Raw genomic sequence first — 25,054 nt, 5'->3', positions numbered from 1 at the left:
CTAGACGCTAATCCCCTATTGATGCAGGCCAGAATCCCGTTGGCTTTCTTAGCAGCCACATCACATTGCTGGCTCATGTTTAACTTGTTGTCCACGAGGACTCCAAGATCTTTTTCACATGTACTGCTGTCTAACCAGGTGTCCCCCATTCTGTATCTTTGCAGTCCATTTTTTCTGCCGAAGTGAAGTATCTTGCATTTCTCCCTGTTGAACTTCATTTTGTTAGTTTCGGCACATCTCTCTAGTCTGTCAAGATCGTTTTGAATTCTGCTCCTTTCTTCTGGAGTGTTGGCTATCCCTCCCAGTTTGGTGTCGTCTGCAAACTTGATGATCGTGCCTTCTAACCCTTCATCTAAGTCATTAATAAAGATGTTGAACAGAACCAGGCCCAGGACAGAACCCTGCGGCACTCCACTCGTGACTTCTTTCCAAGATGAAGACGACGCATTGGTGAGCACCCTTTGGGTTGGTTCACTTAGCCAATTACAGATCCACCTAACTGTAGTTTTGTCTAGCCCACATTTTACTAGTTTGTTTGCCAGAAGGTTGTGAGGGACTTTGTCGAAGGCCTTACTGAAATCTAGGTAGGCTACTTCCACGGCATTCCCTGTATCGACCCAACTCGTAACTCTGTCGAAAAAAGAGATCAGATTAGTCTGACATGACTTGTTTTTGGTAAATCCGTGTTGACTATTAGCAATGACTGCATCTGTTTCTAAGTGTTTGCAAACCACTTCCTTAATGATATTTTCCAGAATTTTGCCTGGTATCGATGTGAGGCTGACCGGACGGTAATTGTTTGGGTCGTTCTTTTTTCCCTTCTTGAAGATAAGGACCACATATGCCCTCCTCCAATCTGCTGGGACTTCTTCCGTTCTCCAAGAACTCTCAAATATGATTGCCAGTGGTTCTGAAATAACTTCCGCTAGTTCCTTCAGTACTCTTGGATGTAGTTGATCTGGCCCTGGCGACTTGAATTCGTTTAGAGTGGCCAGGTGTTCCTGGACAACTTGTTTCCCTATTTGGAGTTGGATTTTCCCAAATCCTTCATCCATTTCATGTTGCTGAAATGGACGATGTTGCATGTCATCTTCCATCTGGAAATGTATGTCTTCACTGCAAAAAACCATGTGGATCTAGAATAGATCTTTACAGTCACTTACGAACCCACTGCCAAGGCTCAACCCCTGGAAGACAATCATACTTGGCCATGAGAGATAGCCTATGATGATGATGATGACATAATGAAATATCTTGAGGATGGGACCCAAGTCTAAACATGAAATTCATGTTTCATATTCATCTTATGCAAATAGCCTGAAGGTAATTTGGTACAATATTTTAATACTTTTCTGCATGAAATAAAGTTTATGTACATTGAACCATCAAAAGTAATGGTGTCCTTATCTTAGCCACTCAAATAAACAATTTTTGATTTTGGAGTACTGTATTTCAGATTTCAGAACCCAAATAAAGAGTGCTCATCCTGTACTATCACCTGCCAATTGGATTCTTGAATGGAATCCAATTGGCGTTGCCCAAGTGTCAGAAACGCTACTGCTTGCCTGCTTTCTCTCTCTGAGAAGGCCTACCTCACAATGTCTCCATGGCAACTCTCTGGCAAGACAGGCTCTCTTTATGCCTCTTTCTTTCCTTTCCCATTTTCCTACTACACCTTCTCTCTCCTCTTCCTCCTCCTCCTCCTCCTCCTCCCTTTCTTTACTTCTTCCCTTGCTTTCTTTCATGCACCCCTTCTTTCTTCTCTTCCATCTTCCTATCCTTTTTCTTTTCTTTTTTTAATTCCCTCCCCTCGTGCCTTTTCCTCTTTCTTTCCTCTTCCTTTCTTCCCTCATTTTCTCTCTCCCCCTCTCCTCACTCATACATACATCACTGAGCAACAGCCAATCTGCTTCACTCCTTTTATTTCCCAGTCAAATGACAGATGTCTATTTCATCTAGCCACAGCCAATCCACTTTGTTCCTTTTTTCCCCCTCTGCTCTAGGCCCAAAAGGGGAGGTTTTTTGGTTCAAGTCCTCTAATTATATTTTAATTTGGACTAGCATATATACTTGGCATTGCCTGGGTATTAGAGGGGACACTGCCTACCTGCTTTCTCCCTTCTCCAGCTCTGAGGCCTACCTCATAATGTCTCCATAGCAATGTTCTGGCAACAGTGAGCATGCCCTCTTTGTGTCTCTTTTTTCCTTCCTTCATTTTCCTCATACACCTTATCCCTCTCTCTTTTCTTGCCTTCTTCCCATCTTCCCCTGCTTTTCCTTATGTGTGGTGTCCCTTTCTTTCTTTTCCCTTCAAAACAGTGACTTCAAAAATAACCAGCTACCTTCCAACTTTAAGTATGGACTTTGTTGTGGGGAAACCAAGATAGTGCCTGGGTGGAGACAGGCGCAAGACCGCTTAATAAATTGTTACTGCTTCTCTTAAGCTAGTTGTTCTCAACCTGTGGGTCCCCAGATGTTTTGGCTGTCAACTCCCAGAAATCTAACAGCTGGTAAACTGGCTGGGATTTCCGGGAGTTGTAGGCCAAAACACCTGGGAACCCACAGGTTGAGAACCATTGTCTTAAGCAACAGAGTGGACATTGATTCTGTGGGGTTCCTTGCTCAAACAGGAAGGCAAACCAGCATCCCCCAAGCTGACAGAAAGTTAAAACACATTAGCATTAAAGTCATTTAAAGCAGCTTGGGTGTGACACCTCAGCTTCTATTATAATTGTTTCAAATAACATCCAAGAATCCTAAGAATCTGGACTCCTGTAACTTTTCCTTTCAAGTCTTTATTTTATTGATTTTAATAAATACGTTATGAAAAAATTCTCTCTGCTCTCCCCCCCCCCCCCCCAATAATTATATTTTACTAGAAACATACACATCAAGGTTAGCTAAATTAGATTATCACAACTCTGATGCCACTTCCTGGCCACCATAGTATTAAACAACAGCCACAGAAAAAAATAGTTAGGTCCACTATTGATCTAATTGCCTTAAGAGAAAAAAGGAGATATGTTCTGTGGAAATTCAGACTAAAAACTCAATGTTCCTTCTCCATGACACCTTTCCTTTTCTTATGGTAAGCTAAATTATGCTGATTAAAAACACATCATGAATACATACATCTGCATTGATCGAATCACCTCCATGTGCAGCAGAATTATGTAAAATATGCAAATCAAATGTACTTTCATCAATTTAATACTTTAGCTTCCAAGTGCATGGCATAGCTTATTTTTATATAAAAGTAGCATATATACCCAGCATTTCCTGGGAGTTGGAGAGGCCAATGCCTGTCTGCTTTCTTTCTTTCTCAGCTCTGAGAAGGCCTACTTCAACAAGGCCTCCATAATAATGCTCTGGCAACAGTGGGGAGGCTCTCTTTGTGGCTCTTTCTTTCTTTCCTCAATTTCCGTCGCAAACCTTCTCCCTCTCTCCCCCCCCCCTTTCCTTGCATTCCCTCACATACCTTATCCTCCTTCTTTCATTAATTCATTCATTTCTCTTCTTTCTCTTTCTTTCCTTTCTTCCTCCTTTCTCTCTTCCTTCTTTTCTTTTGCTACCTCTCTTTCTTTCTGCCCCCCTTCTCCCTTCATTTTTCTGCTCTCTCCAGCTCTCCCTCTCTCCCCCCTTCCCCTCATATATGTCACATAGGAACAGTCAATTTACCCCCATCCCTTTATTTCCCACTCACATGACAGAAGGCCACTTCACCTTGCCACTTCCTTTTTCCTTTTCTTTCCCTCTGCTCTTGGCCCAAAAGGAGTGGGTGTTCAAACTCCTCAATTATTTTAAGTTGGATGATGAAGGGCAGGTGCACCATCCAACTCTATCAAGCCATGTAGGAGCCTTTGTGGTACACACCAACATACATACGTAGACTTATATAGATATAAATTATTTTTCCCAAGTATAATTAGCGGTACTCACTGACAAATACTGATAGCAGCATTACCCAAAGCCCTACAGTATTCAGCTTTGTTTAATGGATTTATTAACTGAATTAAATGCATACTGTCACTTAATACAGATATGGTCAAATATATTGACCACACTAAGCCTGACAGATCATTTAGATGGGTGGCATATGCTTCCTTCCTCCTTCAGAAAGAAGAAAGGATAAGGAAGACTAAACCACCTGACTATAAGGAAGTCACAACGGTAGCATGAAGAAGATATTGGGGAAGCAGGATTTTGAAAAAAAAATAGAAAACTTATGTGTAAACCACAAATCCCAGAGCTCCCCAGTAACATGCTGGCTACCACATCTAAAACCATGCACTAAGAAAAGAAACCTCAAGAAAGGTGCAGCTGGGAAACTAGTCAAAGTAAAAGTAAATGTGCTTCTGACTACTGCAGCAACCAGGCTATCGTAGCATTGATTCCAAAAAGCTATTAACCTTCAGAGGGAGTACAAATTTATCCAGAACAAGCTGCGATCCCAATCCCAATTGGTTTTGCTATTGATCAGCAAGACTTCCCTCTTGTCTGAATTAAGCCTCAGTTTATTCAACAGATCTAGTTTGTTACTATGATTCAGTAATACCCCAGACTCCTTGGCATCAGTTCTAAAAGACAGGGAGAGCTGGGTATCAATGACATTCAGTCCCAGAGCTCCAGGTGAAGTCTAACAGCAGCTTCACATAGATGCCAAAAGGCATGGGGGCAATACTGACCCCTGCAGAACCGCATAGGAAAATGCCCAAAAGGCTGAATGACAGTTCCCTGGTACCATCATCTGGAAACATTCAACCACCACAAAGCAATGCCCCTAAGTCTCACATCAATCAAACAACACAGAAAGTTACCATGCTTGATGGTATCAAATACTGGAGGACTAACAGGGGCACACTCACATGTCCAATTCCCAGAGTGGTTCTTCCAACTTGGTCTGGGGCAGAAACAAAGATTGTTTCTGTCCTGGACCAAGATTGGAATAGATCCAGGTAATCTATCTCATCCAAGAAAGCCTAGAGCTATGTTGCTACTACTTGCTGTAGGGCCTAACTTAGAAAGGGAAGATGAGAAACTGGCTGGTAACACCTAGGGAGGCAAATTCTATTAATAAGCAAAACAAACATACATAACAGGCACAGAAGTGCATTCTCTGATTGTGATGTTGCTGAATAGCAATTGTAATCGCATCAGACCAAACCACTGGGCATGGTTGGTCTGATGGGAGTTGTAGTACTACAGCATTTAGAGATTCACATGTTTATAATGTCTAGCCTAAAAGGAGTCAAAAATTGAAGTCTAAAATCCACTGAAGGAGGGTTTAAAAAAAAACTAGGCATGAGAAGGCTGGACTGAAGGTCTAGGTATCCTTCAATACTAGCAACTGTGGTTTCTAATCCAGTAACATCTGGAAAGCTACATGTTTCTCACCCGTTTTAAACAATGAAAGAGAATAGCTGAAGAACAGACTGAAATGTGTATGTTCTTCATGTAGAGGTCCAATCCAGACTATTACTTTCTCCAAACCCTAGGTGAAAACATAGGTATTTCAAAAAGCTTTTGCTGGAGAGAAGTAATCCAATCTAATTACTGTCGCCATTAAACTAGATCCATTTGTTCCAATTCAAGAAAATACACGGAATAAATAGGATTTATAGAAGTGTTGACTAATCTTTCAACAATTGATTCAATGGTTTTTACTCTAGTAGGACTAAACAGTTTTCTGCAGTTTTTGTTGTTTGAAGCTGGGAATCTATTGTTACTTGCTTTGCTCTTGTTTTATTGTGTTTTTGGTTTGCCTGTAAATTATTTGCATTTATTTTTAAAGAAAAGTGAGATAATATTCTTTAATCCTAAAATATACTGTAAACCTATCATAGCTAAAACACTAAAGAGCACCTTCTTATCGAGTTCCATATATTCAAACAACCAGCAGAGGGCAGCAACCTCCATGGAATGCAAAAACACTAATTCTTTGTTTTTATTTTCTTGCTACAGTATGTGCTTTCAAGTACTTTCTGACTTATGTGTGACTTGCCCAAGGTCACCCAGTGAACTACTGGGTATTCAAACAATTTCGAGGTTCCACTCCAGTGCCCAAACCACCACAATACTTTGGCTCTATGGTTATTTGTTTGTTTCCTTCCTTTTTGGTTTTTTGCTGTATCTCTTTATGACAGAGTCTTCAACATAAAATTTCACCCTATGACCAAACTTAACATTTTCTGCTACTTTAAAAAATTATATAATTTTAAGACTTTCAATCAGAAGACGAATAAAGGTTTAACAAACCTCTTCCACATAATCCATTAAGCCACAAAATATGTAACTGTTCTTGTACATGTATTTAAAAGGTATACATTACAAAGCACTATGTGGAATTAGTTCTTGATACACATACAAGCTTTCATTATATTACTTGTTCATCACAGCTTTCTGGGTTACTAATAAAGCATATTGTGCTCCCACGACAGAAGTCCACAAGGAGTATGTCTGATGCAACAAACTATGTGTCATCTGGAAAGGACCATGTATAACTTCAAACAAAAACAACTGAAGGGAAGGGAGGAAATGTATTTCAAAATTGTTAGCACAACAGCATTTTGCAGGATAAATCTGTAAACAGAATGTACATTTCTGAAGTCACAGCAACTATTTCTTTCCAGGCAAAATAATACTTTAGCACATTAAAAGATAATATGACAGGTAAATGAAATGAAGGAAGCAGAACGAAGAATTCCGGTTAACAATACGACTCCCCAAATGTTACTGATTTATAGCATCCGTAATTCCTCATTATTGGCCATGTTAGCTAAAACTGATGGGAGATTCTTATCCAGCAGCATGGGAAATGAAACACTTCTTTTTCATTCCTGCAAGCTTACCGTTTCCATTTGCTCCAATACAGAAATGGCATAAAAGAGGAGTGTCTACAGGGATTATTAATGTCTCATTTTACTTCTCATTAAAGATCATTTCAAAAGACAGTATTAAAACTACCAGCAGGTGAAACAGAACTTTGCTTTCTGTAAGGTTTTGTCTCAATGTTGCTGTTTGAAAGCTTTTTCTATGGCACCTATGGCACAGAATGAGTTTGCACATTACCTGGATCATGTGATAAATATAGTTATCACTGGGTGACCTAAATGTTTTAAAGTTACTATCATTAAAAATCACATGACTATCACATGGATATCCAGGCTAGATATAAAGCAAGCATTAACTGGAAATCATGCAGCTTTCCAGATAATGCACATAACAGTTGGTTCAGTCAGAATACTCAGTGATAAGAAATACTGGGAGTTATAGTCCAATACCATCTGAAATGCTGCATGCTTCCCATATCTGATTTAAAGAAAACCAGGTAGCCTCACTGTTACTATTGGAATTCTACCAGAGAAAAGTACTCTTTCAGTTGCCTTACATCATTTCCATATTTATGCTCACCTGCTTCCATCTCCCACTGCAGAAGGTAATGTGCATACTGGGAGGTGTTTGTTTTAGAATCATAGATCATAGAATCATAGAGTTGGAAGAGGCCATCCAGTCCAACCCCCTGCAAGAAGCAGGAAAATCTCATTCAAAGCACGCCCAACAGATGGCCATCCAGCCTCTGCTTAAAAGCAGAAAAGAAAGAGCCTCCACCACAGTTCCACTGCCAACTGCTCTCACAGTGAGGAAGTTCTTCCTGATGTTCAGGTGGAATCTCCTTTCCTGTAGTTTGAAGCCATTGTTCCGTGTCCTAGTCTGCAGGGCAGCAGAAAACAAGCTTGCTCCCTCCTCCCTATGACTTCCCCTCACATACTTGTACATGGCTATCATGTCTCCTCTCAGCTTTCTCTTCTGCAGGCTGAACATGCCCAGCTCTTTAAGCCGCTCCTCATAGGGCTTGTTCTCCAGACCTTTGATCATTTTAGTCGCCCTCCTCTGGACGCTTTCCAGCTTGTCAACATCTCCCTTCAACTGCGATGCACAAAATTGGACACAGTATTCCAGGTGTGGTCTGACCAAGGCAGAATAGAGGGGGAGCATGACTTCCCTGAATCTAGACGCTATACCCCTATTTATGCAGGCCAGAATCCCGTTGGCTTTTTTAGCTGCCGCATCACATTGCTGCCTCATGTTTAACTTGTTGTCCACGAGGACTCCAAGGTCTTTTTCGCACACACTGCTGTCAAGCCAGGCGTCCCCCATTCTGTATCTTTGCATTCTATTTTTTCTGCCGAAGTGAAGTATCTTGCATTTCTCCCTGTTGAACTTCATTTTGTTAGTTTCGGCACATCTCTCTAGTCTGTCAAGATCGTTTTGAATTCTGCTCCTGTCTTCTGGAGTGTTAGCTATCCCTCCCAGTTTGGTGTCGTCTGCAAACTTGATGATCGTGCCTTCTAACCCTTCGTCTAAGTCGTTAATCAAGATGTTGAACAGAACCGGGCCCAGGACGGAGCCCTGCGGCACTCCACTTGTCACTTCTTTCCATGATGAAGACGACGCATTGGTGAGCACCCTTTGGGTTCGTTCGCTTAGCCAATTACAGATCCATCTAACCGTAGTTTTGTCTAGCCCACATTTTACTAGTTTGTTTGCCAGAAGGTCATGGGGGACTTTGTCGAAGGCCTTACTGAAATCCAGGTAGGCTACATCCACAGCATTCCCTGTATTGACCCAACTTGTAACTCTATCAAAAAAAGAGATCAGATTAGTCTGGCATGACTTGTTTTTGGTAAATCCGTGTTGACTATTAGCAATGACCGCATTTGTTTCTAAGTTTTTGCAGACCATTTCCTTAATGATCTTTTCCAGAATCTTGCCTGGTATCGACGTGAGGCTAACCGGACGGTAATTGTTTGGGTTGTTCTTTTTTCCCTTCTTGAAGACAGGGACCACATTCGCCCTCCTCCAATCTTCTGGGACTTCTCCCATTCTCCAAGAACTCTCGAAGATAATTGCCAGTGGTTCTGAAATAACTTCAGCTAGTTCCTTCAATACTCTTGGATGTAGCTGATCTGGCCCTGGGGACTTGAATTCGTTTAGAGAGGCCAGGTGTTCCTGGACAACTTGTTTGCCTATTTGGGGTTGGATTTCCCCCAATCCTTCGTCTATTCCATGCTGCTGAGGTTGAAGATGGCTTTCTTTTTGTTTGAAGACAGAGACAAAAAAGGCATTAAGTAGTTCTGCCTTTTCCCTGTCCCTTGTCACCATCACCCCATCTTCTCCTTGCAGTGGCCCTATCGCCTCCTTGTTCTTCCTTTTTCTACCAACGTAAGCAAAAAAGCCTTTTTTGTTGTTTTTTATGTCCCTGGTAAGCCTGAGCTCATTTTGCGCTTTAGCCTTGCGAACCTTTTCCCCACAGGAGTTGGCTATACGTTTGAATTCTTCTTTGGTGATTTCTCCCCTTTTCCACTTCTTGTGCATGCCACTTTTGAGTCTTAGCTCAGTTAGAAGTTCTTTGGACATCCATTCTGGTTTCTTTGCACTTGTCTTATTTTTCTTCTTTGTTGGCACTATTTGCATTTGCGCCTTGAGTATTTCACTTTTTGAAAAACTCCCATCCATCCTTAACTCCCTTGTCTTTTAATATTGGCGTCCATGGAATGCTGCTCAGTATTCCTTCATTTTTTGGAAGTCAGCTCTCTTAAAGTCCAGAATGCTTGTTTGACTTGTCTTAGTTTCAGCCTTCCTTTGTATTGCAAACTGCAGGAGCACATGGTCACTTGCCCCTAAGGATCCGACCACTTCAACTGCATTGATCTGGTCCTCCGCGTTTGTTAGGATGAGGTCAAGAGTAGTTGATCCCCTTGTTGCCTCTTCTACCTTCTGGACCATAAAATTGTCTGCAAGGCAAGTGAGGAATTTGTTGGACCTTGTACTCTTGGCCGAGTTTGTTTTCCAGCAGATATCAGGATAGTTGAAATCACTCATGACTACTATATCTCTTCTTTGTGCCTGTTTGGTCAGCTGCTGACAGAAGGCTTCAACAAGTTCTTCATGCTGGTTCGGAGGTATGTAGTAGACACCCACGACGAGATCATTTTGAGTCCCGGTTCCCTTGATTCTTATCCAGATGCTTTCAAGTTGGTTTCCCGGATTGCCGTCTTGCATCTCTTCTGTAACGTAAATGTTTTTGACATATAGGGCTACTCCCCCTCCTCTCCCCTTTGTTCTGTTTCTGTGAAAAAGGTTATAACCTTCAATGGCTACATTCCAGTGATGGGTGTCATCCCACCACGTTTCAGTGATGCCTATGACACCGTAAGTGTGGTGTTGTGCTAAAATTTGGAGTTCATCTTGTTTATTCCCCATGCTCTGTGCATTAGTATAAAGACATGTAAGCCCCTGGGACCTTCCCCTGAGCTGTTCCTTTGGGATTATTGTGTTCTTGGTAATTGGTCCTTGTTGTGTTTGTGCAACCCTGCATTTAGCCTTATGGCGATTCCCTGTGGTCGTGGGTAAAATACTGTTCGCAAGGCTAGTGTCCCCCTTATTTTCCAAAATAAGAAGAGTAAACGTAAGCACAGTCAGCACCTACATGCCTCCAAAAGGTTAGAAATAAACCAAGAAACTGTGATTAGAATACCACTGGCATCTTATGCATGCATGTTCCCCTATAAAAGCAGTTTCTGTCTGATAGTGAATGTCCAAATGAGCCAGATCATGGATTTTTAGGGGTAAATTTCACCCACTCTTCCTTGGTAACTACGGGAACACATTTTCTCCCAACATGGTGTTTGTGTGATGGGGGGAGGCAAACGTCCAAATTTCAGACAGGCAGGATTTCAAATTTTGCCCCTACAGAGCTTGACTCATAAACGTCTTCAAAGAGCAAGGTACATAAAATAATGTATGGGATGGTATCAGGCTCAAATTTAGAAACAGTTATTGTTGCTTTGCTAGGGTAGAGGGAGAACATATGAAATGTTATCTCACTGCTGAGTTATGGCAATACTCCTGTGTTCCTTTGGCTAAATGCAAATGAGAGATTATTTCAAAATTGGACTCAGTGTCTCATTCTCTGACCAAGGATATTTATATTCTTCATCACAGAGTAAGCCACTGGAGTCAAATCTAAGAAACTACAAGCTGCTTTCTATGAGCACCATCACTATCATTTTGCCATACCTTGGCAAAGATAGCTAACCTAGGAAACAGAAAATTCTGAGGTAGTACTGCTGGACCACAGCAGGAAAGTGATTGGCACTAAGCATGAAAGTAAGTGAAAGGTACTCCAGTTTCCACTCCAGCTGATCTGCTATTTGAGGCAGGGATCTCACCATCGCTTGGAGAGATGTGGACTTTAGAATGAGTCAGCTAATCAATGAGGACGGGAAGTAGTAATCATTAGCCAGGATGCTTAACTTTATTAGTCTTTGAATAAAACATTTATATCCAATATAGAACATGTCCAATATTTTGTCACATCGGGTCAAAATGAATGCAAGAAAAATATAACCTGAGAGTCTATACCAGGAATTTGCAGCTGTCCATGTGTCAAATTGCTCACTGATTGAATGGCTATGTCGTGCAATTGTATGCACAACAAAATATACATACACAAATCTGCTTCCACAACATGAACCTGAGTGTGGACAAACTCCCCAAGAACCACAGGCTTTCCTCTTCAAAATGTTCTCTTTTAATATGATCAAAGGCAACAAGACCATTCATCTGATTAAGACAACAAGATATCATTCAGAAGTTTGTGATGTAGAGCCTAGGATAAAGGAAGTTAATTTAGCAAAGATTGTTATAAATCCTAAGAATTCATTCTACAACCGAAGCACATCCATTTTTATGTGTTGATTTAGCCCAACGTTTTATTCCTGAATAAGACTACAAAATCTTTGTAAAAACAGGTTGGGTCTAGTAGGGACAGGTGATTTAGGGTAGAATGTACTTTATCACAAATATAAAGGTAAAGGTAAAGGTTTCCCTTGACATTGTCTAGTCGTGACCGACTCTGGGGGTTGGTTCTCATCTCCATTTCTAAGCCGAAGAGCCAGCGTTGTCCATAGACATCTCCAAGGTCATGTGGCCAGCATGACTGCATGGAGCGCCGTTACCTTCCCACCAGAGCGGTACCTATTGATGTACTCACATTTGCATGTTTTTGAACTGCTAGGTTGGCAGGAGGTGGGGCTAACAGCGGGTGCTCATTCCACCCCCGGGATTTGAACCTGGCACCTTTTGGTCCGCAAGTTGAGCAGCTCAGCGCTTTAACACACTGTGCCACCAGAGGCCCCTACTACAAAATGAGAGGTATTTCACTACTGGGAGATAGGTGTTTAGAATAGGCATTTCTATCTATTGGAATAGGGTTTATATTAGTATGCTATTTTATGTAAATGTATATTGTTTTTATGTAAACGTATGTTGTTTATGTAAATGTATACTGATTTGTCGCTGCACTATAGTGTGCTTTTTGTGAGATGCCCTCAGTCCCTTTGGGGAGATGGTGGTAGGGTAGAAATAAAGATTTTATTATTATTATTATTATTATTATTATTATTATTATTATTATTATTATTATTATTAGGTACTTCTTCCAGGTATTGAAACTTTACTACTAGTTAATGAAATACAAATAAAGATTATTAGACCATTCATCTGACCAGTATAATAAAATGTTATTTAAATGTTTATGACCTACAACTTTTAGAGGGGATATAATTTAACATGAATTATCACATGCCCAAGAATTTAAATATTAATTCCTAAAATGGTAACCTGAGTAATTAGTTACCCAAGTAAAGACATGTCTCTTACATTAATGCAGCTGAGTTAATAGCTGATATTTTGCCAACACAGAGACATGATGAGCAGTGAAAATATAGGGAAAGAGAAAGTACATATGATAAAATTAGGGACTGCAAACAAAAGTAAAGGTAGCCAAATAAGTAAAAAAATCAGGGCTTCCCCTCCACTGCATCACCACTCCTCATTTGATAGTAGAAAGCACAGTGACCAGCCTGAACCTCATTGTGGCTGCTTCTCTGCAGGAGAGCAGTGGGATTAGAGCAACATTTTACCTATCTACATTGAAGTCTGGCAGCATTTCAACTCTCACCTCACAATGTCTCATTCCTGATGTTTAATTGGGGTTTTAAAAGAACTGTAGAACAGTCCTGCTCAGTTTGCAACAGACTGCTGGAATGGTGTTGGGCCTGACAGCGGAGATAGAAACCTGAAGCCCCTGGACTTTTGGAGGGACTAATGGAATGAAGTTTATAACAAGATAAGGGCACATGGGACTACAGTCTATATTATCCATATTGGCATGATAGATAAGAATGCCTTTTTCTCCCTTCAATACATTAATATATCTATTTTGTGTTATTTTCTATTCCTTTGTTTCAAGTATTTGAGTTTCAATGTAGGGAAGAAAGCAACATTTGAAATACTTTTAGACTAGTAGTTCTTAACTTGTGGGCCGTAACCCAACAGTTGGCCGCGAGAACAAAAATCCGGTCTGTGAACCTCTTTCCTCTTTAATTTATTTTATTTCTGCTCCTTTCTGCAAATCTGATCATTGCATTGGATAGATCACATCAGCTCCAGATTATTAAATATGGTTTTTTGTGGGAGAGCAGATAATAATAATAAAATAATAAAACTTTATTTATACCCTGCCACCATCTCCCCGCGGGGACTCGGGGCGGCTTACATGGGGCAGCAGCCCAAACAACGTAAGGACAAAATATAGGCAACATAATACAAATCACAATATAAAAAAGATAAAACAGTAATACAATATATCAATTAAAACAACAATACAGGATAAAAAATTGCATTTAAAACACATAAATGGTAAGACCGTAATAAATACAGGATAGATTATTAAAAACCCTCTGGGGCTGATTAATTAATGACTGTATCTCCAAAGGCCTGCCAAAACATACAAGCCTTCAGTTATTTCCTGAAGGAAGATAGAGAGGGAGCCAACCTAATCTCCCTGGTGAGGGAGTTCCAGAGTCGGGGAGCCATGGCCGAGAAGGCCCTCTCTCTCGTCCCCACCAAACACAGCTGTGAGGAGGGTGGGAGTGAGAGGAGGGCCTACCCAGAATATCTCAGTGATCAAGTGGGTTCATAGGGGACGACGCAGTCACGAAGATGGGCGACTACTGGATGGCATATGTTCTGTATCAGAAACTAGAGCTGATGTGGTTTATCTAATGCAATTTTCTGAATTAGCACCCCAAATAACCAAACCGAATATAAAATTGACCAAAAACTAGTTCATAACCCTTTTGGTACTAGTACTGGGAGAGCTGTCCCTAGTCAAAGTGGTCCCTATTCAAGTGTTCTACTTAGAACAGATTAAACCAATACAACTTTAATGATATCACTGAAGAATTGGTGCGGTGGGTCCAATTTTCTATCCTATCCATGACTATCAATTTTCTATCCTATCCATGAAAGTTTCTATCCTATCCATAGTGCAGTTATGGAGCTTGATGCAATTTTAGGGCATCACATATTTTATTTTAAACTTAATCAGATATAGTCCATGTTCTACCAAACTAAGTAGTAGTCTGATGACTCACAGTTGGTGATAATGAAATATCTCGTGCTATCATTTTACTACAGCTGGCATACTGACTCCACAGCCCTGATCCTCTGTATAGTATGACCCTGCTATCTATAGGGTATACATTCTAAGACACACATACACCCGGATACTTGAAACTGTGGGTAGTACTGAACCTATATTTTGATTACAATTCTTGGGCCAGAAACATACCACAGAACAGCACTGGAGGTATTTATTAAAAGAATGGTTAGATAAAACTGTGGATGCGGAGTCCACTGATTGGGGGGGGGGGGGGGGGGGCATGCTGCATATTTCCTTTTGGGACTTAAACTCCCAGAACTCCTGCCCATTTGACAAGCTAGCTAGGACTTCTAGGAATACCAAACATCTGAAGGGCCACAAGTTGTGCAAGGTCTGCATTAGATCCTTCTGATACTCCTACATCTCTGAGGAACTGTACAAATTCCAAATTTAAAATGTTTGGGCAACGGAAATCTCAAAAATATTTCAAACACTTCCAAAATGTGGCTTACATTATCTATATCCCAGCACCCCCCAACTGTCGAAACCTTTTGAAAAGTAAAATGAATGAAAATACAGAAAATGAAAATCAGAAGTGACTTTTGCTCACTTCTGGGTTGCATTCCCAGGTGATTTTTCACAAAACATATGACCCCACAACCCACCAAGGAGGGTGCAGGGCAACAACCAGCACCTGCCACAGTGTCCTACTCCTAATTCATACAAGCATTTATCAAGTCTTCCCTTTCCTACTTCCCTCCAGTTGTGTTAGATTAGATCTCTCATCCTCCACCCAACATGGCCATTCTGTTATAGAATGCTGGAGCTGTCCAACTCATATGAAGGGCTCCAGGTTGGGAAAGACTTGTCTATATCTAACTTTTACCTTCCCTCACAGCTAACAAGAAAGCAGAAGAAGGCAAATTACTGGAAGTTTCCAAAGTAATTTTGTACAGTCTTCTTTAAATACATAGAGGGAGTGGACAATGAACCTCCAAATGCATTGTTTGGAATCAGCCAAGTACAAGTCTGGGTCAGGCAATCTGGCAAGTTTCCCCAAAATGTATTTACATCCCTCAGGCCAATGTCTGATATATGCGAAAGAGAGAGATCCCCCAATATATGAAATGAAATGAAATAATATACTCACCCAAAATAACGTTAAATATAATTTGCATACAATGATAATTTAATCATATTAATTATGAAAATATCATAATAATTACCTTACTAAGAAACAATTGAATTATCATTTCTTAAATTATTCATTGCATTATTTATGTAAGACCTGGATAAAATATCTTCTCCAACACAGTCCAAAATTAACCTGGAAGGGAAGAAATGCCCCATTTCTTGTGTACTTCCTATTATATATGGACAAAAGAGTTATTAGAATCTTATTTTATGACTGTAAAACATGCAATATAGAAATCGCTCATACCATCTTATCCTACATTATTTTAGCACATTTCATTTGAACATGCCAGAGACTAACATGGGGATTATTATGTGAATTTAGATTTGAAATCAAAATTTGCAATTCTGTTTTGCTGGCCAACTATGTTCTTTGCCGCACAGTAGTAGGCAAATGCTTTGCGGGCAGAAAACTTCAGGTTTAATCTCAGGCATTTCCAGTTAGGAAAGAATTCAGCTTTAATTCCTGGAGAAACAACAATGCTGAGATAGATATGTCAATGATCAGATGCTGCACTAGGTAGCTTCCTTCTAAAGAAGGCATTTGTTTTTACAATTAATTCCTGCAACACGCCCAGTTCAGATGAAATGCCAAATCATGACTTGATGCTAAATTAGCAGTTAGGAAAAGGGACACAGAAGCCAGAGGCCCATTCATATAATGTCTACCTTGGATCTCTGCACAAGGAAAAACCAAGCAACCAATCAATTCAATAAATAAAGTCAAAACTGGCCACTGATGTGTGAAATGTATAGTTACAGCAGGCATAGTTATCACTTAAAAGACAGAACACAATCATGTCCTTTGGACCTACATGGCTAGGTCCTATATCACTGGTTCTCAACCTGTGGGTCCCCAGGTGTTTTGGCCTACAACTCTCAGAAATCCCTGCCAGTTTACAGCTGTTAGGATTTCTGGGAGTTGAAGGCCAAAACCTCCTTGGACTCACAGGTTGAGAACCACCGCCCAACATGTGACTAGCTGACAGCTGCAGAGGTGGGTCCCATTCCACTATCATATTATGCACATCTAAATTCCTCTGAAACAACCTATGAATAATAAATACAAAAAGGTTGTTTGTTTTTAAATAAAAACTGTTCCAGTACAGCAACTTCTTAGGTTCTTGAGCAAAAGATGTTCAATTAATTCTAATTAAAAAGAGTGTACTGTAATTTGACTTTGTGCTGGTACCAAACAGAGAATGATAAGAAAATACAGATATGGGATTTCCTCAGCTTAAAATAAAGCTAAGGGTTTTTCCTACCATTAGAGAGTACCTGTGCTCCTAAGAACTTTATATTTATTTCACAACATTTCTTAACTCTTTTTAGGTATTACAAGTTCCATTATTTAATGGAGAATCTATTAAAAGAAGTACGTCCTTTCTTAAAAATAGGTAGCTTCATTGTTTCCTGTGGGGAACAGTTAAGTACTTGCAAACAACACCAACTTTGAGGAAAAACAAGCTATTTCATCTGAGTATGTGGGTTACCAATGTGATTTACTGGGAACATATTTTGCACTGCCCCCAAAGCTTGAATTTGCCGTCTTTTTACATTCTCCAGAATCAATGTCTTGAATACATAAAACAGTATAAAAGAAGCTATACATGATACTAAAAAGCTTTTAAAATCAAAGTTAAAACAGACAACTGTTTCAAGAATGAATTAAGGCATCAACAACTGTGACCAGATTTGCCTTTCCCAGGAAAGAACAAAAGCTGGACAAAGGGAATCTGGGCCATCATAACCACATGGCCTTTAGGAAAAAGTGCTGGAACCAAGAGCATCCCCATCTAGAACAGACTATGACTCCAACCCTAAGTCAGCTTTCCAACTGATCAACAAGACATCTTTCTTGTCTGCATTAAGGTTCACCTTACTTATCTCTATCAGTGGTTCCCAACCTTTGGTCCTTCAGGTTTGGGACTTCAATTCCCAGAATTCCCAGCCAGCTTGGTCAACAAACAGCAATTCTGGGAGCTAAAGTTCAAAAAACCTGTGTACAGAAAAGCTCTAAAATTCAACAATTCTACTACTTTTCCTCTTGTCTGCCCTAGTTTGGTCATTAAGTAAGATAAAAAGAAAACCCATGTTGCAAAATACCAACAGACCAAATCAAGCATTCTGTTCACACAGTATGCTCCTAGTTACCCATGTTAAGTCCACAAGGATGACATATACAATACCACCCTTCTGCTCATGTTTCCCCACAAACAATACATAAGAGTACACAGTGGGCTCTTGGTATTCACAGGAGTTTGCTCCCAAGATTCCCCATTGATATCAAATTCCATGGATGAACAAATCCCATTATATACAATGGCACCCCTTATAGAAAATAACAAAATCAAGATTTGTTTTGGGGATTTTTGGGACTAATATTCTCAAATCATGGATGATTGAATTTGTGGATGCAGAATTCATGAATTCAGAGGGCCAACTGTACTGACTCTGTAATTGGGAGTAGATGCAGGACTATAGCATGCACTGCTAGTTTCATTTTCAATTAATCTGTCACACACACCCTGTATGGTTGTCCCAAGTTGGCATCTATTATCACTTCTTGTAATAGTAAATTCCAATTTGTAAAAACACTAGTGTTTTCCAAACTCTGGGCTTCCATGTGTGTTGAGACTTCATCTCCCTGAATTCATCACTGACCGAAACAAGTGAGTTTTTCTGGGAGTTGAAGTCCAAAAACCTGGAAGATTTGAGAATAACTGATCTATCCTAATTAAGGGTGCATCTTAATGCAGTTTGACACCAGTTTAATCATTGTGGCTCAATGTTGTGGAATCAGGGAAGCAGTGGTTTGATGAGGCAAAGTGCTCTTTGGCAGAAAAACGAAAAATCTCCGAGGATTCCATAGGATTGAGTCGTGGCAACTGAAGTGTTATCAAACTGCATTAATTATACAGTGTAGATAAACCCTAAAACAAGCAAAAATGGGTGTACTTTATAAATTCTCAAATTATTTCTGTTGCTTCCATTACATATGAATAATTTATTTGTATATCTGAAAATAATCATAGACAAAGTAGCAGTGTAAAATAGAAAATAATTCATGAAATATTTTTTACCTCCTTAATGACAGGGACACCTGTAATTCCAATTCTTGCATCAGATACAAGTATTTCCTCATAGAGTAACGAAGTAAGCATTTTCTTTAAAGAAAATCAATATAACAAAAAAGTTCTGGGAGACAGAAAAGTAGCAAGTATGCTAAAGGCAGATAAAGCACAGCTCTGGATTGCCCAAATTTGTTTTATGTGACAGCATCCCATTCCCTTATTTTTAGTTGGTTCTTCACTAAAAGCTATTTGACGGGATGCTTTCACATGTCACCAATATACCTAAGGGACATCAACACAAATCTCAGTCCAAAATAATTCAAAAAGTAATATAAACTGTTGTTTCCTCTCTGCTGTAGTTTTCAGCATCTATAGAGCATAACTAATCCAAACCATTAAAAGAGCACAAATATGCTGAAGGAGCAGCAGAGGGAGTAAAAGAAAAACACACAAAAATGCCATGAAGCTTGCAACAAATAAAACATTAAAGCATTATTACTCTGTGGTACTTACCATCTCTTTAGCTATTTCCACAGCTTCTTGAAGCCCATAGAGCCTGCCACAGACCAGGTAAATCCCATTGGCCCAGAGAATACAGCCCTCGTGGACCCAAAATTCATTGCTGTCAAGAGGTAGTTCAGGAATTTGTAACTCCAACTCAGGGCCACCTTCAGAAGTGGGCATGGAGGGTTTAGAGTCTGAAGGAGTTTTCTCACCCACATTGCCAACTTCAGTGGTTGCTTTTTTACAAGCAGCACCTCTTGAAAGTGACCGAGAAGCCCCAGCACAGTCCTCGGAACGATGGCGTCTCTTAAAGCGAGGGTGGGCAGTTAGGCTTCTCTGCTCCTTTTGTTGCTGCTCTTCCTCCTCCTCTGTATCAGTCTTGGAACCATTAGAAGCACTTTTATGCCGTACCTTGACCGTATGCTGCATTTCTGTGGCCCTCTTAGGAGGGGGATTTTTGGGCAGTGTAGCCGCATAATCTTGTGGATAGAAGGGTCCAAAGAGGTCACCCATGTTACGATAGCTGGCCCACTTGCCACACAGGCAGCAAACCAAGTGGCCCATGACAGAAGATTCTGTTACTACAGGACCCTGTAGCATAAAAGAGGAAACAGGAAGGACTTTGCTCTCAGCATTGCTGGGAGGAGGTGTTGATGACCTCTGTCCTTTTCGTCCCCTCACCAGCTTACTCTGCTCCTCTTCTTCTGCATTAATTATTGTGCATACAGCACCTATCTCACATTTGTTCACCACATGAATGTAAGGGAAAAAAGACTTATTCTTGTTATCAGTTTTATCAAGAGACTGGGTGGCATACTTCAGTTTGATTTCTGGTTCTTGAGGCTCCACAATTGGAGCAGCTCGTCTTGGTTTCCGCTTTCGTGGCTGAGTTGTAGTTTTTCTCCTTTCTCTTCGCTGTCTCTTAGGCTTAGGTTCTTCACCTACTGCTTCTTCTACTGGCGGTAATGTTTCTGATACTGAAGGAAGTGGTGGAACCAGTGGTGGCGGCAATGGTGATGGCGGCAGAGGCTGCTTTTTCTGTTTGTTCACACTACCGATAGGTCTCCCCTTCTTTTTACCAGAGGGAAAATATCCTTTTGGAGGAAAGGGTTCTGGCTTGGGTGTCACAATAATTGCATTTCCATCTTTTTCCTCAGATTTTGCATTTGCTTCAGTAGTCAAGATGGTAGATGGGGAGACAGTTTTTGACTCAGAAAAGCCTAATGATCCTGTTCCAACTAAAGATCCATCCGTTCTTCCTTGACCAACAGATTTTTGTGAAGATACTGGAATCACAGAAGGCCCTGAGCCCTCCTTGCCAACACTGGAAAGTTCAGATATCTCCTTTTTCATTACCTCATCTCTTTCCCCATACAATTCTTCAGGTGATATTGTCAGAGAGATTTCACTGGTGAGCTCTTGGCTCCCTTGATCTAATACAATTTCTTCTTTTATATGTTCTGCTTCCATCCCATGATTAGCCACATTCCCACCCTCTGGTGGGATACTTTTCAAGGACAGAATGTCATCAAGAGTGACTGCATCTGAGCCAGTTTCAGCACAATTTGAGGAAGCACTTCTCCTAACATTGGGAGATGTGATTTTCTGAACAATTGCTTCCAATTTTAATCCACGGCCCTTCCGTGGAGGCAGAATTTTTGTTTTAGCTGGACTTGTTAGGGAAACAACAGAGCAATTTCTACCATCAGGACTTGGAAGGGTTTTAGAGGACTCTCCTTTAGAGAGGGACTTGCCAAGATCTTGGTTTGGTGAACAGCGGGCATAGGAATTGGTTTTATCAGCTCCATCTTTTGATGTACTGACAAGGCGTGTCTTGTCCTCAGTGCTACTGTTCTTCATTTCTTGCATCTGTCTCTTGCTGGGAATAGGGGAAATGAAAGAACGGACCCTTCTTCTCATGATTAAAGGATTTTGAGGAGATTGATCTTCTTGGCCAGGGATCCTTGCCATAGTGTTACCAGATTTAAGTACATCTCCAGCATCATCACGCCTGTGTGCATCACTGTCTTGAGAACCAAATCTCTTCTGACTGGCTGCCCCCAGAGACCCACTGTTCTTCCCAGGAGTCACTTGCCGGGAAAGATCCCAACCTGATTCATGTTGCTGAATCTTCTGATTTATATGCTTCATTTCACTACACTTATTCTGAAGAGAACCATCATTTCCCAACAAACGACTGGCTTCTTGGCTTCCAGCATCATGGTAAGAACCAGAATGAAGATAAATCATTCCATCCTTGTCATTTTTTAGAGGACTCCTTACTCTGTCCATGAACTGATGCTGCCTTGGGCTCTTTCTAGCTGTTTCCTGCCTGAGTTGAGCTGCTGCTATCACCCCCTGGGCAGAACTGTTATTCCAGTCTTTGTATTCTTCCTGCTGTTGTTGATATAGCTGCCTTTTGTAGTGGTACTGGGAATTCAAACCCTGGGTAGGATCACCATAAGCATGAGACCGAGCATTAGTGTGATATGCTGATGCCAAAGAGCTTTCAGAATTTGATAGAAAAGGAGAGTGCAAGGACCCCCGGTTAACCCTGTCAGAAAGCACCATGTGTGGATTCATATGATGAAGGTCTGTGCCTGGACCTCTACTTCTACCAGGAGACATCTTCAGTTTGTCTGTCAAATCATGAAACTGAGAGGGGGATTTACCCCTCATTCCCTCACGGCTATTTCCCATTCTGCCATGACCACGTCTCAGCTGCGCTGATCGGCTATCCTGTTGTAGCATGTAGTCAGCAGAATCAAGTGCTGCAGCTCCAGGGCTAGCGTTCCCTCTGTAAGACTCATGCTTAAAACTGGCAAGATGACAATGTTCTCCTGATTTTTTGTTATTGATGCTGGCAGAGGTCTTAGACTGTTCAAAATCCTCTTCTTTGATCTGTCCACTGTGAGACTTCAGCTTTGTCTCCATGGCAACTAGGCCACCAGGGAGGATGACTGACTGCCCTAAACCAGGAGTTAGACGATCACTCCTTCCACTCCTGCCATCAGTGCCCATGTGTCCTACAGAGTGAAGGCCTGGGTCTCTAGCAATCTGCCTCAAAGGTGATATATCACAAATAACCGATCTTCTTTCAGAAAGTCCTCCTTCATGAGCTGAAGACTGGGATTCCATCTCAAACTTTCTAGGCATGGGATAGTCAGCCAGATTTATCTGTTTCATGTCAGAAGCTGTGCCACTTGACTTTCTATCCCAGTGGCCCCAGTGTGGATTTTCCATAAGAGATCCTAAGCTTTTGTTTAAAAGGCCCCTATTACTTAATTCATTGCCTTGATTGATCAGGACATTAGGTCTCATGGTACTGTCCACATTTGCAGTCATTCCATGATGATCTTGTGCATTTCTAGAATATCTTCGGTCAGGGTGATGGTGATAGCCTTGCAAGACTTCCTGCAGCAGACTAGGAAATTTCTCATTTCTGCCCTTTCGATCACTGTGCAGTGGAAAATCCCCTTTTTCCTGACTGGAAGGGTACTGAGGGAAATTCCCAGTATTTCTCTGCACACCGACTGCTATGTTGTCTTTGTAGCTATATCTCACACTACCAGGTGATTTGGAAGGCTCTGTTCTGCTGGGAAAGCTTGAGCCAATGACAGCATGGGCCATTTGACTATTTCCATCTCCATTGTGATTAGTACTATTATCCCCATTTTTATTAACTTTACTCCCTCCTCCTTGTGATTCTTGTTGTGATCCTGTAAGGGTGGTCTCCTTCATCACACTGGCAGAAGGTGCTGCTTGAGTACCTGCAGAAACATCATCTTGTTGGGGTTTATCCTGCCCACTTGACTTTTCTATTCTGCCTGTCATAGCTTCTCGGGAGACTATAACGCCAACTGTCTTTTCATTGACCTTCGGAGGAGTCTCCACAGCAGTTAAGGCCTCCTTTTCATCTGGAGGAGAAACAACTTCTTCCTCATCTGCAGGGGTGGCACTCATTTTGGGGGGTTCATTCTGAGATGCTTCTACTGGTGATGATTGAGATCTCTCTAAGTTACCTCCCTTGTAAGTGGTATCTGAACTGGTACTCTGACCACTCAACTGTCTCACTCTTTCAGCTTGATCTTCTGAGCTACTGGAACAGCCACCATCAATGGAATCTGCCAGAGGAGATTTGAGTTGTTCTTCCGCCTGTGAGGAGCCTTCTGAGTTTGTGCAGCTATCAGCCTTTTTGGATGATGAAGACCTTTTGGAGCCTTTCTTCTGAGGTGTCAGCGCATCCGAGAGCAACATGTGTTGGACTGTATTGGGAAGATTAGCTACTTGGCTACTTAGGGCACTTAGACTACTTAGTCCTGGATCAGTAAGTCTCTTTTCTTGTAATCCTTCAAGCCCAAATCCTTTGAAACCTCCACTCTGAGCACTGGGGCTTGGCATCATGGATGGTGTTGGACTAAGCTGAGGCATCATCTGCAAGATGCGGTTTCTAGAGGCCACAGGCATGTTGCTTTGTCCACACTGAAGAGTCTCACCACCTGGCATAAGTGGAGATGGTGTGGAGCTACAGCTAGGAGACTGAACCACAGAGGCAGCTGGTGAGGGGTTTGATATAGGACTAAAATTCTGATGGAACTGCATGGGAGATCTCACAGGGACATCAGCTTGGTTGTACTGCCCCACTTGACTTTGCAGGGTTAGTTTTGTAGCAGTGTTTGAGTACTGCATCACATGCTGTGTGGGAGGAGTCTGCTGCTGCTGCTGCTGTGATTGTTGTGCCTGTCCTTGTGCCTGTTGACCTGCTTGGGTCAACTTTGACTGCTCAAAGTTTTTCACTGTCTGTGCCTGAAAACTGTAATTTGGCTGAGTCCCATAACCCTGTGCACTTGAACCCACAGCATGCCCCTCATACTGTGAACCAGCATTCACACTGTAACTGCTGTCATAGTTCTGTCCTGACTGACCAAAACGTTGAGGAGAAGGAAATGAAGATGATGAAGCAGCAGGAGGCTGGTAGTGTTGACTATATTGACCCACTCGTAGCTGATACCCAGAAGCAGATGAAGGCAGTGTTGAGGGACGCTGCATTGACTGCAAATGAGATGTGCTAGAGGCAGATTGGCTGGAGGCCTGTGGCAAAGGTTGATGAGACTGGTAGAGCTGTTGCCTCATCTGCTGCACCTGTTGTTGCTGCTGGTTAGAAGTTTGCTGTTGGTACTGAGTACTTCCAGGGGAAAAAGGACCAGTATAATCTTGCTGATAGTGAGTCACCCCACTAAGCGATGAGTGCTGTGTTTGAAACTGGTTCACGTGACCTTCACTCCCATACTGATTTCCAAAGCTGCTCCCTTGTGGTGGCCCATAACTTTGCACCGGTCCAGAAGGTCTGCGCTGAGGGAGCTGCTGTCCTCCTGCTGTCACAGGATCCTTACTAGAGGCCATATAATAGAATTCTCCTGCTTCTTTTCTGAAACCTTGATAGCTCTGATGTCCAGAATTCTCACCAGCCATTGATGCAGAACTTCCTGTTGCTCCACGGCGCCCACTTGTACTGCTTCCTCCACCTCCTCCAAAGCTCTGGAACATCTGAGCCTGCTGGCGGCTGCTAAATTCTTCTAGCCGGGATGCACCATGCACTTCTTGCGCGTAGTTCTGCTGGTTTCCGTGGTAACTGCTTTGCTCCCGAAAGGACTGCATGCTGTTTAGCTGCAGAACAACAGCTCAACAGCCCACCTAATACACACACACACACACACACACAGAGAGAGAGAGAGAGAGAGAGAGAGAAAACAATTTAGATCTACCAGTCATA

At 41.5% G+C, this 25,054-nt stretch overlaps 1 protein-coding gene across 6 annotated transcripts in view; it reads right to left on the bottom strand.

The window, feature by feature from the left end:
- The window catches only part of tcf20 (transcription factor 20), a 237,147-nt gene that overhangs the window by 23,959 nt on the left and 188,134 nt on the right, over window positions 1-25,054 (bottom strand). For all 6 annotated transcript variants that reach the window (XM_062980992.1, XM_062980993.1, XM_008110771.3 and 3 more), the window contains one exon: window positions 19,291-24,975. In XM_062980992.1, the coding sequence (XP_062837062.1) occupies window positions 19,291-24,939 (5,649 nt within the window). In that variant the 5' untranslated portion in view covers window positions 24,940-24,975. The remainder of the gene's footprint in view (window positions 1-19,290; window positions 24,976-25,054) is intronic.

Source organism: Anolis carolinensis, chromosome 5 (genome assembly GCF_035594765.1).
Source record: "Anolis carolinensis isolate JA03-04 chromosome 5, rAnoCar3.1.pri, whole genome shotgun sequence".
Classification (NCBI taxonomy): domain Eukaryota; kingdom Metazoa; phylum Chordata; class Lepidosauria; order Squamata; family Dactyloidae; genus Anolis; species Anolis carolinensis.
Note: the sequence above shows the minus strand (reverse complement) of the source record. Positions and strands in the feature narration are given on the sequence as shown.